Genomic DNA, 15,212 nt, shown 5'->3' with positions numbered 1-15,212 from the left:
TTCCCACTGAATTGTTCTTCTGGAATTTGATTAATACACTTCATATACATATCAGCACACTTGCAGCGTAATTACAACACTATACTTACATCACCAGATTACTTTACAACTGACATAAAACAATAGTTGCGTAGTTTCACCACCACCAGCAGACCTCAAATTTACACAAGGATCATTTACTTAGCCAACTCAAAAGGGACTAGACTACAGTCCAGTGTTCACCAATATGAGCTATTTGCAATCGCTACTTCAATCCTTTCTCCAAAAAATCTCCTTTGCTGCACTGATGCTTTTCTGCAGATCAATGTACTTCTGCAGTGAAATTTCTGAAAAGGCTTCAAGCTTCTCTAGAAATCTCAACAGACTCGGTTGTGGATCAGCAGGGGCAAAACTAGCGGGGATTTCTCCCCCCGTTCCATCATTTGGTATCTTGTCTTGGTGGGGAATGGAGTGGCTTATATCTGCAATGAGATCTTCAATGGCATCTTCCAAGCCCTTGGTTGGTAAATCATCCAAAAGTTTTATCCAGATTTCACAGGTTGTAAAAATTGGTGCGACAGCACACCCTGTTAGTGAAACGTTTACAGCATTTTGCTTCCTGGAGCCCTTGCTCCTCTTCAATGGTTTCATGCACTTGTGCAACCATAAGTTCAGGCTACAGAGGTAAGCCTTGTGGGATGCCATCCAATTTTGGAAGTTAGAACATAATTTTCTCAGCTCAACTGAGAGGAGAAGCGCAGCTTGGCATTGAGATTCTGACTGAAGTGATATTTTCAGATTGCAGCTTCTGCATACTAACTTAATTATCGTGCACTGGTGCTGATGGCACACAAGCATTGTTGCCCACATCCTATTTAAACTGCAGGGAAAACAGATACTGTATCAGATTTACATAGCAATCAGTATATAAACATATAAAATGCAAACTGCCTATTGTGGTAGAGCGCATTCTGTCAAAACAACCTGACAATATCTTGCATCATTGACTAACTCACATTTATTGTCCTCCCAAAAAAAAACTCACATTTATTGTGTTATAATGCACATATAGCAAAAAACATCTTTTGCCATAGAAACTCAAACAGATAAACACACCTTCCTATTAGTTCATCCAGCTGTGGTTGAAGATCTTTATCCCTTAGATCTTCTATGTTCTTAGAAATGAAGTCTATTTTCTGAACAGCCACTAGAATTCTGGAATGCAAGTCCTTTACAGTAGCACGGGTAAAATCGATATTAATTTGATTTTCCCCTCTTGATTCTTGGTGTCTCAGTTTCTTACATTTCTCATCGTACCTCCTGCAGATGGTGCTGCTGGCCTGAAAGCAAAATCAGACAGATTAGTACCAGGAATCCAGGTGTCTTCTGATTGTGGAACATACATCAAACAGATTAGTTCTGCAGATAGAACATCCAGAAAAGAGCTATTACCTTAACTTCATCATAAAGCTTGCTCTCCAATGCATACAATCTAACAAGTGTTGAGATATCGCCACCAGAACTAGTTCCAAGAGGATTTCTGGACGGTGACAATTGTGAAGACACTGATCTATGCCAGGTAAGGTACTTTATCTCAGCTTGAGAAGGAGCTGCATTAAACCATGGTGCATTTGATTCTTTGTACAGTAGAAATGGCATGTTTGCTATCGTACAGTACAAAAGAAAAAGCTGAAAAACAACCGCTTCTCTACGAATATAATGAAAATGAAGTAATATAACATTACAAATAGTATGACAATAACTTACAATTTAGCATAATATAACATTACAAATGCTCACTAAAAAAAACCTTGCTGCTGTATGCTGTATGTTTGTAAACACAGAAATAGTACAAGACTGCACTGAAGAAAAACGAAAGTTGTACAGATAGTTTCAGAGAAAACTTACATTCAGGAACAGTGACGTCCTCCCTGCAGCAAGAAAACAATGTTGCCAGGAAACTTGATGGCTTTGATCCATGTGCTACAGCAAATTATTGTTTCATTAAATATTATCTGAAATTTTAACAGAAGCTAGGAAATGGTCAGGATTGGAAAGTTATTCACTTGATATCTAACCTATCTCTTCAGGCAGTAGAGGGCGGAACTGGATTTTATCTTCTTCAAGAATCTTTGGTACTTCTTTTCCGGAATTGCATGCCCGAAGGAATAATATCTCAACCTCTTTCATGCATGAGTTTAAATCTTTAACCACGTTACTTACAACAGGACAAGGTTCCTTTGATTCCCCATTCGTAGGAAGAACATCAGTTGAAGATTGCACCACATTAACTGGGTTCACTGCCGGAATTTCAACAGGCACATCATTCCGGTTCTTGGACACCTGAACCAAAGTTTCAGTGGATGGGTTGTCAAAATCATTTTCTGGCTCTGCAAAATCACCTCCCTTATTATTTGTTGGACTATTCTCTCCTTCCTCTTCGAGCCCAGGAATTCCTTCCTCCTCTTGAAGGCATCTAACACCATCGACATTTTCAAAATCCTGAATGACCTCTCTAGCATTCGTATGATTTGAGCACAAAATAGATGGCAATACATTCAGCATTGACTCTTTCAGCACTTTAAGTTCAAAACATTTCCTTAGAAGAGATCCAGTTTCTCTCAAAGAGTAAATATAAGCGCAGTGAGACGCTGCAAGTGCACATCTTCCATCTAGTGCTTCTCTAACAAAACGCTTCCTCTCCTGGCATAACACAAGGACCTTATCATCTTCAATCTTAGATGGCGCCAGCCCCATTTGAAGGAGCAACAGCACTCAAAGCTGCACAAAGAATACAAGGACATGCAAATTTCAGGCCATGCACTGACGACCACCGCTGGATGCCATTTGCAAGTCACAATGTCTGTGTGATGTAGCTCTCGGCCTCTGATGCTGCAAGGTTTTGAAACCATAGAGGTTAAACCATATGCTAAAATTTTAAGTCAACAAGAATGATATGTTCACCGAGAGAGCACCACAACCATCTGTTTTTAATCCCTTTTTTCTTTTGGGAACTTTTAAAAAAGGATTTACCTCAAATGGGGATCAGTTCACCAGTTGATTCCATTTTACTGTTGCTGTACCCAGTAACTTTTTCATAATTTACATGGTAAAGGACCAAAAACAGATACCGCTTGTCTTTTGTGATAATGTAAAAGACCAAGTCTAAATACTTTTCCATATATGTTATGGTCTGCAGCTAGTAATACAGTTAGAAGTTTGTTGGGTAGAGTTGAGTCTTGAGTGTAGTACTGATCTGCGTATCAGTTGAGTCTTGAGGTCAAATTCTCCGGTGATTCAGCCCACGAACCAAAAGAAACCATGTGCCTGCGCGGCAGCCAAAAACGCCATACTTTTCCTTGCTCCATCGAATTAACAAGAAAAAAAAGCAACACATTAGATCGCCGGCTGGCCGATTGGACCCAGCCGAGCACCCTCTACATTTGCAGTAGTACTCGTTCGCAGGAGCAGCACTCATAACCAATCCGATGGGACAAACACTAACCAGTCAGGACACACCCAGAATAAACTCAGGAAGAAAAAATTTCACCTTTTTTTTTTGGCAGCGACTTGGACCGCGGACGAATCCGCTATTTTTCCGGCGTGAAATCCCGTTACGGCGGTCGTCTCTGCTCCGATCGATTCGACGACCCTCCCCGGCCGCCGCGCACGAGGGAGAGGAGAAGACGAGCGGCGCGCGGAGCTGAGGCGTAGCAGGAGAGGGGACGCCACGAATGGAGTGCGGAGGAGGACGCCACGCCATTGCCGTGCGCTATAGAGCGCCGACGGCGACTCATCCGCGTCCACCTCCATCCATCATCCATGGGGGAGGACCATCAATCAATCCAGCCATGGCCCCGCGATGGAGAGAGCCTCCCCGCAATGGGCCGGCCCAGTATGCAACCCACCCCGCTCCTCCAATCAACGGGCCCACCAATCCATTTCAAAACGTCCCTCGTTTTCCCGTTCCAATTCCTTCCAAATCACCGACCCTCTCCCGACCGTTGCCTCTTCCTCGCCGCCTCGCCGTGCCTCGCTGCTGCCCAAGGGACAAGGTTTGCGAATTCTCGTTGGGGTTTGGTTTCGCTTCGAGTGCCCCGCGGGTGGTTCTGGATTCTGGGCTGGGTTTCAGGGGATTTGGTGCGCTGGGATCGAGGATCGGCGGAGGGGGTGTCCTTGGCTTGCTGGCGTGTAGCCTGTTCGACCGATTTCCGGACTCGAGTTGGTGAGGTGAAGCGAGTTTGTTTCTCAGTTTAGGATATAGCAAAGTGTTGGAATATCTTAAATCTTTCCAAGGATGCGTGAAATTGCTGGAATTCTCTCCTAGATCTTCTTTTCCATTGTGGTTTAGATTTGGGGTTTCAGTCGGTGCAGGTGTCTCTGGATTCCGGGATGGGTTTCGGGTGGATTGATGCTCTGGGATCAAGGATCGGAGGGGGTGTTCTTGGCATGTGGGGGCGTTGTGTGTAGCCTGCTCGACTGATTTCCCACTCGACCTAGTGAGATGCAGCAAGTATGTAAGACAGCTTGGAGATGTGAAATGGTTGAATTTCTTGCAAAGGATACGCGTAATTACTGGAATTTCTTTTTTGTAGATTCTCTTTTTCGTTTTTGTTTCCCAACTCTCTTGTTGTTGTTGATTTTTTGAACACTTCATGAAGAACGGAGTTGATTGTGTTATTTGGCTTATTCCAAACTTTTATGCTGTTCAAGTATTACGATTCAGCAGTACAACTTGCTACCTAATTTATTTCATGGTTAGTTCTTTTCATGAACAAGATCTGGTCTATGCAGGGAATCTGTTGATGTTCCACACTTCTGAAAGATGAGAAGATTCTTTTTCTTTGGGTCCCCCTCTGCGCATGCTGGGGATGGAAATGGGACACCGGGCAATGATAGCAGGGGTAAGCATAAAAAGACACTGGAGGAAGATGAGGGCAAGGACAGTTCCGGTTCTCGCTGCACGAGGATGTCAAGATCAAGAAGCCGCCGTGGAAAACTGATTAATGATGAGCCATCCAATCCAAAGCAGCTCAGGAGGTCCATGTCATTCTCGTCCCCGACCAGAAACAGTTCCTTGGAACGAAGCTTTAGCTTCTCCGGTGATGTTCCATGCTCTTTGTATGATGAATCTGATGCACCTCAGCATGCCGGAGACGATGAGTAAGTGGTTGGATTGCCTGATGATTGTTATTGATACTCCCCTATAGTCTAGGATGCTTACCATGATTGAGATAATATTTGCTATCACTCTCTGTTGCCTATTTCCCTCGTTGATCCGGGTTGGTAAAATCAAGAAAAGTATAATGCATTAAAAATTCTTTTTTAAGGAATGCATCTAAAAATAAGAAAGGAAAAGGCAAAAACATCAGGATATGCTCATTATGTGCATCTGCAAATTTTACTCATTCCAGCTATTCATCTCATCAGCTATTATGCTTAATTATTTTTTGGCAAAGGCCCTCTTTATAATTATTCAGTTTCAATGCAAATGCACCTTTCTCTGGCATCTGTCAATGATTTGCAATAGATATAATTGCATGCCAGTTATGTTGTTCTATTTTTACTCTAAGTATATTCTTGTGATTGAGTTCCCTTTAACAATAGCAGTTTTGTGGTAAAACTCATTTTGGTCTCAAACCATGTGCATTGCGAATGTACTGCATTTTTTTTCAGCATATCATCTGAGAAATGATAGTAACAGTAGATCTTAACTTGCAGTCCCTATATGTGGTCACCAGAAGGGAATCCAATCTTGAGAGAGTATGCAATAAAGGTCCCAAAACCACATTCTGCCATGGAAAATGATTCTCTGGGTTCAAGATGCTGTTCATGCTCAACAGGGCACTCTCCTGTTAGCTCTCCCATTGCCCTACGATGCAGGTCTACAAGACTAAGCAATTTATTAAACAAGACTGAAGTGCTAGATCGATACATCGATAGAGAGCATGAAGATACCATTGCAAATGAGAAACAGAAGCATTACTCCCCTGCCACATCTATGGTTTCTAATTGGGGGAGGCCACCTCGACCCCAATCTACTGTACCATCTTTGCCAAAATCAATGAAACAGATGACTGAGACCTATTCAGATGTGGACTTAAAGGATGCCTGCCTTGGACAACTTGCTCAAGATGGTACAGGAGACACATGCAAGATTGTAACTCTGTGCAATACGAGTAGAAACCATGTAAGCTTGTCAGAAGTTTTTGAGAGATTTCCGTATTCAGAAGATTATAAATCAGAAAGTGCGACATCTATTGAAGATATTTACGAAGATTTGCGAGATGTGAGACCTCCAAATGTTTTTTGCCACTCCACCTGTCCTATTTCAGGTATGACCTCAAGATGCTCCATTGCACACTCATGCTTTCGTGATGCTTCTCAATATTTTCATCATGATGACTTGGATTTTGCACCAGGGGAGCAAGAAACTGATGACAGGTTGCTTCAAAGAGCTAAAGAAGTTGAATCAAGGTTTATTGTTCCTTCTGGAGATGAATATGAATTCAACGTGCTCAGAGATAAGCGATTAAGCTCAAATGACATGTTTCAATTGATCCAGCGTTTGACTGAAGATAGGAAACAACTAGCCCATGAACTGTCTTCGCAGATCAAGGCACGTGTTACAGAAAGATGTACTGCCAAAGAGCAATATAAAGAATCAAAGAAAGAATTGGACACCAGAACTAGGAGGCTGGAGAAGGAGAAGAGTGAATTACAAACTACTCTGGAGAGAGAGATGGACAGAAGGTCACAAGATTGGTCTGTCAGGCAATTGAGATTTCAATCTGAAGAACAGAGACTACATGAACGGGTGAGAGAACTTGCAGAGCAGAATGTCTCATTTCAGAGAGAAGTTACTTTTCTTGAAGCAAATATGGCTGAAGATTCAGCTAAAGTATCAAGTTTGGAACTGCAAAACGGCAAACTAAATGATGAGCTAGAAAAACTCAGAAACGAGCACGAGAATCTCCATAATTCCTCAGTGGATCTGCAAGCTCGTTTTACTGAGATTGCCGAAGAAAGGGATCACATCCAGGCATACTTGAAGGACAAGGAGGGTGAGAACAGGGCATTGCACAAAGTGATTGCAAGACTACAAACAGCATGTAATGAACAGGAAAGGACAATTACGGGCCTGAGACAAGGATGCAGAGCTGAATTAGATAAGAAAACTGTTGAGTGTGGCAGTGATAAAATGAGCAAATTGCAAATGGAACTTATTAGAGTGACAGGAGTGGAGCAAAAGTTGAGAGGTGAAGTTCGATCTTGTCATCTTGAAGTAGAGTCCCTCAGACACGAGAATATTGCACTCTTAAATCGTTTACAAAGTGCTGGAAATGGATTAAGCTCCTCCTCAATTCGCCTTGACCAGGAGCTTAAGGCCAGAGTGGACAACCTGCAGATGCAAGGCTTGTCATTGCTCGATAAGATTAGCCAACTTTGCACCAAACTGTTGGATTTGATGAAACACAGTAGCCATAAAAATGAATCTTTCAGTGACATTGATGCGTTAACAGTCACTGATTACACTTTTGAGTACCAAAGCATCAAAGGAGGAATTGAGGGTCTGAAGCGAAGTTTGAAGACAATCAATTCAGTGCTGAGGGAAAAGCAAAATGTAAATGAAAAATCTAGTCAGGCTGCAGCTGGAGGTAGTCCTTCCAGAGAGCAAAAGGTGAGTTACTTCCGGTACAAAAGCACCTTTGCTGTTTGAAAGTAAATTATTTTTCACTCTGCCGCGTAGTCATCAAGAGTTTTTTCCTCCCGTTGGAAAAAAAGTAGCAGTAGGGGAGGATCCTACCAAGGAAACAAAGCTTTGACAGTAAAGTTACTCCATAAGTTTTTTGGGATAGTAACATGTTTTATAGAATGTGTTTTCATGAAACTTCTACAGTAAGATTTTGCATGTGATATCTAGTAAATCCAGTCAAATTAGAAGTGATTTCAACTACTATGAAAAGTTGATATGTTTCCATAGGTGCAGGTCCTTAAGCCGATATTTGTCATCCCCAGATAACTTATGTTCTTCATGTAGGATAATTTTGGACTCAAGCTGAAAGAAGAGGCTATGCTCAGCAGGGTACTGAAGGAGACAGTCTTGTCAAAGGAACTTGACATTGAACAATTGCAGTCTGATCTGGCATCTTCACTTCGTATCCAAGATGTTATGAGAAACGAGATCCAGAGACTTCAGGATGAACTTTCTTGCATCACCCACAAGGTTAATCAGTTGGAGCTTCAGGTAACAACACATCCTTGCTCTTCCAATAAACCTTGCTCTTCAGGCTAAGCAGTAGGATGTTGGACAATGAACCTCTTTCATAATGTATTATTGTTGACCTGTACAAATCCATCTTAGTGTTCGAATCGAATTGTTTTGCTGCTTGTTTAGCTCTAGCTAGTCATTTTAAGTATTTGTCAATTTTGACATCTTGCTAAGAATCTAGGATGAAATGTGTCCAAGTGGAGTTTAGATCTTCCATGGAAGCCTTTCTAATAAATTTTACTTGTTCACGATATCAATTAGATGTTATTCGAATGCTTCTGGAACCATTCCTAAAGTTGAGATGATGCGAGGTAGCGTATGAAACAACATAGCATAGTTTTTAGAGGCTTTGGTCAGCAAACATTTCAGGGATCATCATTGCTGGTCGTAAAAGAAACACTGAGAAAAACTGACATAAGTAGCTAAAAGGGAAATATTGTAATCTTGGTAAACAAATTATACTAATTTTTTTGTAGATTAAGCAGGGCACGCAAATTCTCCAGAGGTCCAGGTCATACACTATGCAAATCAATTTGCGTAGGGGGGTGGCAAATGATTACCAATCATACTGTTGGGGTTGTTCTGGTGGCATCTGAAAAGGCATGATTCTGTAGAATAATAACTTTGTAGGCGTTAAATGTTGTTTCGTGTCGGATGCTATATCTTACACTTAGATGCCGGATGTGATGTTCATATGATGGCTTTGTTTGTGGCATTTTTGGAAGTACTCCTTTGATCACCTATAGTCTGAGTTACACATTTCTCGCACTCGCCAGGTTTCGAAGAAAGACAAGTCAATCAATGAGATTCAACAGGATTTCCAAGAATCTGCAAAGGAGCTAACTGCTCTTCGCGGAACACTAAAAACAATAACCGAGGAGAGGGACCTGTCGTGGCAGGAAGCAAAGCAACTGAGAAGAAACGTCAGCATTATGCAAAATGAGGTTTTGGCCCTGAAGAAGAAGATCGAATCCCTTGATGAAGATATACTTGTCAAGGAGGGGCAGATCTCAATACTACAGGATAGCATCAACAAGCCGTTCGACATCATCTGCAGCCCTAGGTCAATGAGGGAGTTTGACATGGAGTGAAGACTGCACAGACAGAGTTTGACAACAGAGCTTTTCAGATATATTGCATAGTTCCTAAAAGATAGAGATGCCTGTGAATAGATTGTTCATGCGCTTCTACAGTATCTTCAGTACACCCCATAGTGGCTTGTTTTGCACTCATTGCTCAGCTTACACCATTTGTAAAGCATGCATGATTTCTCTCGTACTCTCGAGTTTGGATAATGTTAAAAGAATCCTTGCTCTGTTTGTTATCATTTGTTCTGTTTCTACATTTCTCCCGGCTCACTTGTCAATAGTGACCTGATGAAATTTGAAATGGTTTGCAGCAGCCAATTAGACTTTAATATTTCTATCTGAATCTTATATTCTCCCCCCAACTTGCTTTACTTTATATTCCCCAAAATATGGCCAATTTGATGATTCAGGCAAGTGCCATTTTCTCCTTTTTCCTGTTCTCACCTTTGGGGCCATGGCTGATTTTAGCCAAGTTCTGAATCTTATCCATGCAACTGTCTATCCAGAGAAATGATAGCGAACAACATTTCTCCTTATCTTCTTTCTAAGTTCCAAGGACCTCTTTCCTCTAATTAAGACAAGCCTAACATATGATTTACTACTGCTTGTATGTTATTGAAAATTGCAAAATATTTTTTCAAAAACTAATGTCTGCCAACTTGATTTGCCACTAGATCAACCATATGATTTGCTGGCTGGATTACTGGATAGACTGATATAACGTATAAGCAGTTATCATTTCTGTTTCAGCCTTGCCATGGCAGCTTGCGATTGTTCATCTCGATGGCTCGGTGCTACAGTGCCATGCACGCCATGCAATCATGCCCGGGATTGTCTCCTGCGACTACACGGCAAGCCCAACCGTCGCCAGCTCCGGTTTCTATCTTTAGCAGCAATAGATATTCCTATAATCTCGTTTCTGTTTCTGTTACGTCGTGTACAACTCATGTAAGCCATCCCTGCCGATCAATGATTATTGCGTGATTGTTCTGCTCTTATGGTATCAGTAGGGTCGCTCCTGCTCCATCGTCGCCCTGTCCATGCGACGAGATCCTCTCTCTCTGCCTTCACTCACGTTGTTGTCTCGTACCTTGATGGCCAACGACGGTCACAAACTGACGAAGAACACCAGGTTGAGGAGACGCGCCACCAAGATGATGAGGCGCATCGTCTTGCCGAGCAGGCGCGCGGTGCTCCATCTTGTGCCTTTTATATTGCGCCTTACATATTCTTGTCGTGCCTGCTCATCTAGTTCTTTGATGGCAGGCACAATGATGTTATCAAGGTCAACTTCAGATTCGTTCGTCATGACTAAGGTTTTAAAATTCGGCTAATATGTGGCCGAAAGTTTCTTCCCCAGCAGAGTCGTTAAAAAGTGTGTTAACGCGAAAAGATGTCACGCCAAACACTGAGCACCTCGTGTGCACAATCAGGCGAGCAGCGCTATGACCGGGGTATCGCCCAAGATACCCCGGTCATGGCGCTGCGTTGTCGGATCTTCATCGTCACCTACGCTCGGGAAGGACCTTGTCGGAGCGCGGATGACCGGTGGCTTGTTTTTGGTCGTCGAGATCAAGAACAGATATCAATGTAGATTGGAAGAGAGAACATGACTACAGAAGCTAGGTAAAATAGATAAAAATAAAAAATACAGTGTGTTTTGATTAATTGATTTGTTTTTCAATCGGCCATGGTTCTCTCATATTTAAAGGGCAGTAGATCTTAGCCGTAAGAAATCAGAACTCCTAATTAAACCAAACAAGACTTATAGATATGGTTCGGCTATGCCTTTTGATCTCTAATTTTCTATAACTAACATACCTTTTCTAATCGACCACGTAAACTCTCATATATCTACCCGAGTATCTTTTATTGCAGCTCGACTTTCTTGATTCAACTACATGCTCGATGTATCCATGTAATTGAATCTGATCGGCTCTTCCACCTGTCCAGAGACCAACTGCTAAAATAAATTATGGTCACTGTTCGCCTCACTGGTCGTAAACAATGATCGTAGTCACGGTTCACTGGTCGGAGTTATTGTTCATCGGTCGAAGTTACTGTTCGTCTGTCCAAGTACTGTTTTCAACGTTCGGAGTATTGTTCACCGTAGTCGGAACATTATTTACCATACCGGAGCACTGTTTATCGATAGATGTACTGATCGTTGGTAATTAAACTAGTTATTGATGCAATAACCATTATAAATATCAAATCTTATCATCAACAAGATGCAAGTTGTAAGGTACCTAACTTTTTAGCTATTGGTTCGTGGCTCCCGATCAAAAAATAAGACTAGAATTGTAGAGCATGATTTTTTAGAGCCACTTGGTTGTACTCTCCGGAGATTATGAAGTTTCAGCTACAACACTGTGTAAGCTTCCCCCTTTCCCCAGGAAACTTGTGTGACGACTTGCTTTGCATTGCTGGGAAACGAAGATACGAATCTGATGCTTCTGTGAAAAAAATGGACCGATAGTGAATTGCATACATAATCACGTGTGGAGGCTGCCCTGGCAAGGATTTTTCTCGTGCGTCATGTCTTTATCCTGGAAGTACTGCAGATTGAATGCGAAGCTATCTTAAAGTCAAAACAAGGGTCCCCGTCCCGGTCTGAGTTTGACGTGTCCCTGACCCGACGGCATACTTGTACACCGGCCAGCCAGACACGCATTTTTCTTTTTCCAATTACTTGTATCGTCTGTATCGAGCACGATCACGATCACGATCACGATGCAATCAATTCGGATAAACCCACGGCAGGGCCATCTCGATCACGCCGTCTAATTGTTGAGGAACAATTAAGGGGGCCAAGTTGTGCGCGGTTATGGTTATCTTGCCTTTGTGCTCAGATAGTACCTGCGCTTCTCAAGCCTGTTGCCGAGTTGCAAATTCAGTCAGACCCAAACCAAATCAGAAGAGGAAATTGCACCAGGTCACATGCATGCACTTCTGAATTGTTGCAAATTCTTTGCGTATACTTTGAGAATGATGACTTACCACTTGTGCCTGTCGCCGAGAGAGAATTGCAAATTCTCTTGCAATGCGCGAGTGCATGCATTTGTGCCTGTCGCCGAGTTGCAAGTGCAAGAGTCTGGTTTTTTTTTTTAAAGGGAGACGGTAGGGGAGTCCTCCACTGTTGTAAAAATATATTGATAAATATATGCTAAAACGCGGAAAAGAGAACTGTACAAACAAAGATAAGAACCCAAAAGAAGAGAGAAAGGAGAAAGGGGTCTATACAAAGCTATGCATCCAAACGGAAATCAAAGTTCTAAGCGAGCAATCCATTCTATGCAACTGAAGATTAACCGTGTCTATCATGAAGAAAACGGATGTGGACATGGTGATGTTGACCATAAGAAATTTGGGGACGCCATAGGTTTTACAAGTCAATCTAGAAAAAGGCTCCGTGGCACCAATCTGGTGCCAATCAACCAATCTGGATGGGGTCTTGTCCTTCACAGATCAACAGGTCAGTTTCTCTCTAACTTATCTAGGCCTGTCATTAACCCTTGGCCAACTGCGTTTGGTCCACATCCAGTCGGATCCAAGATAGAGCACTAGCACAGCTTGCAGGTTGGCAAGAGACTTCTTAATCCGGGTGGCCGTCATGTGTTAGTGCGATCAGTTTTAAGTTCTTTGCCTACTTATCTCCTCACTGCCTTGAAACCGCAGAAGAAGTTCATCAAATATGTTGGCAAGATCCGGCGACGTTTCCTATGCGCAGAGAGCCAACAGTTACATGGAGGCAAATATTTGGTCAGTTGGGCTCGGGTGTGTCGACCCATCAACCATGGAGGCATGGGCGTCTCCAATCTAGATTTTTTCAGCCGAGCACTTCAACTACGCTGAGTTTGGTTTCAATGGAAACAACCGGACATAACTTGGAATGGAATGGAGCTTCCAGTGGATGAAATGGATATAGCTTTGTTTGCAGCTGCTACCCGTGTTCAGGTCAAGAATGGCATCACGGCAAAATTCTAGTCATCTAGCTGGCTTGACAGACTCCCACCGGCCCTCATGTTTCGAAATTTATATCGGCTCAATAAGAGAAAAATTAGGACAATAGCGGAGGTGCTGCATAATGAACAATGAATCAGAGATATTTCTCATGACCTTACAGTTCCACTGATCTCAAATTATGTTCAGCTATAGTCTCTTGTAGAAGAGGCCATGTTTGATGCTGTAACCACTGAGCAAGACGAGATCATTTGGACGCGCTCCGCTTCGGTGACTATTCAACCAAGTCTGAATACCTAATGCAATTCGAAGGTGGACTGCTCTCTTCTTTTCCGTCGATGATGTGGCATATCTGGGCTCCCTCAAGATGTAAGTTTTTTCTATGGTTACTCCTGCAAAATCGGATTTGGACTGTTGATCATTTACTGCTAAGAGAATGACCGAATGCATACTTCTGCCTTTTATGCTATAGAAATTTAGAAACAACCCACATCTTTTTTGACATCTCCAATGGCATGCCAAGTTTGGACTACCATCAGCAATTGGGGGCTACAGTACGCTACAGTACTGGTGCTACAGTACGGGCCTGTGCTACATTTAGAACCAAATGTTGTAGCTACAGCATCCGATCCGAGCTGCATTAGAATTAAACACTGTAGCTGCAGTAATCCATAGTAAACAGTGATTAATTAATGCTAAGGACGTTATTTAGCCATTACTGTCCTCAGGAGCCTTTGGAGGGAACGAAATGACAGGGTTTTCAACCGTAAGGAGAAATTAACTGCTTGAATCATCTCCGAAATACAAGATGAAGTGCGCACATGGAGCGCGACATGAGCAAAACATCTTGCAACCTTAGTTGTCCCAACAATTAGTGAGTAATAATTTTGTTTATTTTTTATGGTTGTAAGTCAGGAATGCGTTGCTTCCACCGGTATCAGTCTTCTATGTGATCAGGACTTAGGTGCTTCTAGCATATGTAATTGGGTTTCCTTTTATTATTATATATGCCAGACAAAGTTCTGGCTCTTTTGAAAAATCGTGTCTATAGAACAATCTTTCTATCTAGAAAAGGTTGGAGTTGATCTCTCAAAAATCTTCGAGTTTCTTTGTTTGTAGATTTCCCAAGCGCAAGAGTGAGGCTCGAATCAAAATAAGAAGAGGAAACTGCACCTGACACGCATATAATACTCATATATATATATATATATATATATATATATATATATATATATATATATATATATATATATATATATATATATTGCCAAATTCTTACATACATGTACTTTGAAAACGATGGCTTACCACTTATACTTGCAGTTAAGCTCACGTGTTGAGGTATGCCCCTGGTTTTCAAGTTTCAGGCAGTGAATTGTACCTAGTAGGCCAATAAAAATTGAAACACTAGATGGTAAATTACTAGCTTTGAAAGGTACTCTAGCAAAAGAGGAAAAGTATAGGTAACATTTGTGCAAAAATCTTGAGCAAGAATAGGACCCCTGTGAGCAGCTACTATTTATTTGTTTGACTGATAACGATCAAGGATTCCTATGACTTCTTTTTCTTTTTTAATTAAACAAAAGGGTTCGCAAATAAAAGCGTTTTTCTTGCTGGGTCATACGGCTAGTGGTGCAAATTAGTGAACCTAAGGATACTCATCAACTTTCTTTAGGTCAAACAATAACACTAATTTTATCAAATTAAATAATTTTACTAAAAACTAGTATAACTAATTAAACCAAAAATGATCGGTAGACACACTTAGGTTTACCAATTTGCACCCTTAACTACGATCAAGTGTGAACTAAAATGATCATATCTGGTGGACAGGATAATGTCTATTTTTTGGTCAATATAAAAAATAAATCTACCTCTACCGTGTCGGCTAGAATATACACCCTGCTTTT

General features: G+C 41.7%; 2 protein-coding genes across 4 annotated transcripts; one reads left to right on the top strand and one right to left on the bottom strand.

Annotated features, from left to right (window-relative positions):
* LOC133892396 (protein ALTERED PHOSPHATE STARVATION RESPONSE 1-like) lies at positions 1 to 3,670 on the bottom strand. Its single transcript, XM_062333141.1, has 6 exons — positions 3,530 to 3,670; positions 2,058 to 2,871; positions 1,888 to 1,962; positions 1,432 to 1,589; positions 1,096 to 1,319; positions 1 to 859 (listed from the first exon to the last, which is right to left on the bottom strand). The coding sequence occupies exons 2-6, from the start codon at positions 2,734 to 2,736 to the stop codon at positions 250 to 252; spliced, it is 1,746 nt and encodes a 581-aa protein (XP_062189125.1). The 5' UTR covers positions 2,737 to 2,871; positions 3,530 to 3,670; the 3' UTR covers positions 1 to 249.
* A 206-nt stretch (positions 3,671 to 3,876) lies between these two features.
* Positions 3,877 to 9,640, top strand: LOC133892395 (uncharacterized). Of its 3 annotated transcripts, none has more exons than XM_062333138.1 (6): positions 3,877 to 4,034; positions 4,774 to 5,142; positions 5,701 to 6,314; positions 6,402 to 7,660; positions 8,021 to 8,227; positions 9,028 to 9,640. In XM_062333138.1, the coding sequence occupies exons 2-6, from the start codon at positions 4,805 to 4,807 to the stop codon at positions 9,340 to 9,342; spliced, it is 2,733 nt and encodes a 910-aa protein (XP_062189122.1). In that variant the 5' UTR covers positions 3,877 to 4,034; positions 4,774 to 4,804; the 3' UTR covers positions 9,343 to 9,640. The 3 variants fall into 3 exon arrangements, with proteins under 3 accessions (XP_062189122.1, XP_062189124.1, XP_062189123.1); XM_062333140.1 differs by having other exon boundaries at positions 3,877 to 4,204; XM_062333139.1 differs by having other exon boundaries at positions 3,877 to 4,209.
* Positions 9,641 to 15,212: the final 5,572 nt, after the last annotated feature.

The sequence above is a fragment of the Phragmites australis genome, chromosome 15, assembly GCF_958298935.1.
Source record: "Phragmites australis chromosome 15, lpPhrAust1.1, whole genome shotgun sequence".
NCBI lineage: Eukaryota > Viridiplantae > Streptophyta > Magnoliopsida > Poales > Poaceae > Phragmites > Phragmites australis.
The sequence above is the reverse complement of the archived record's forward strand: the minus strand, read 5'-3'. Positions and strand labels throughout refer to the sequence as shown.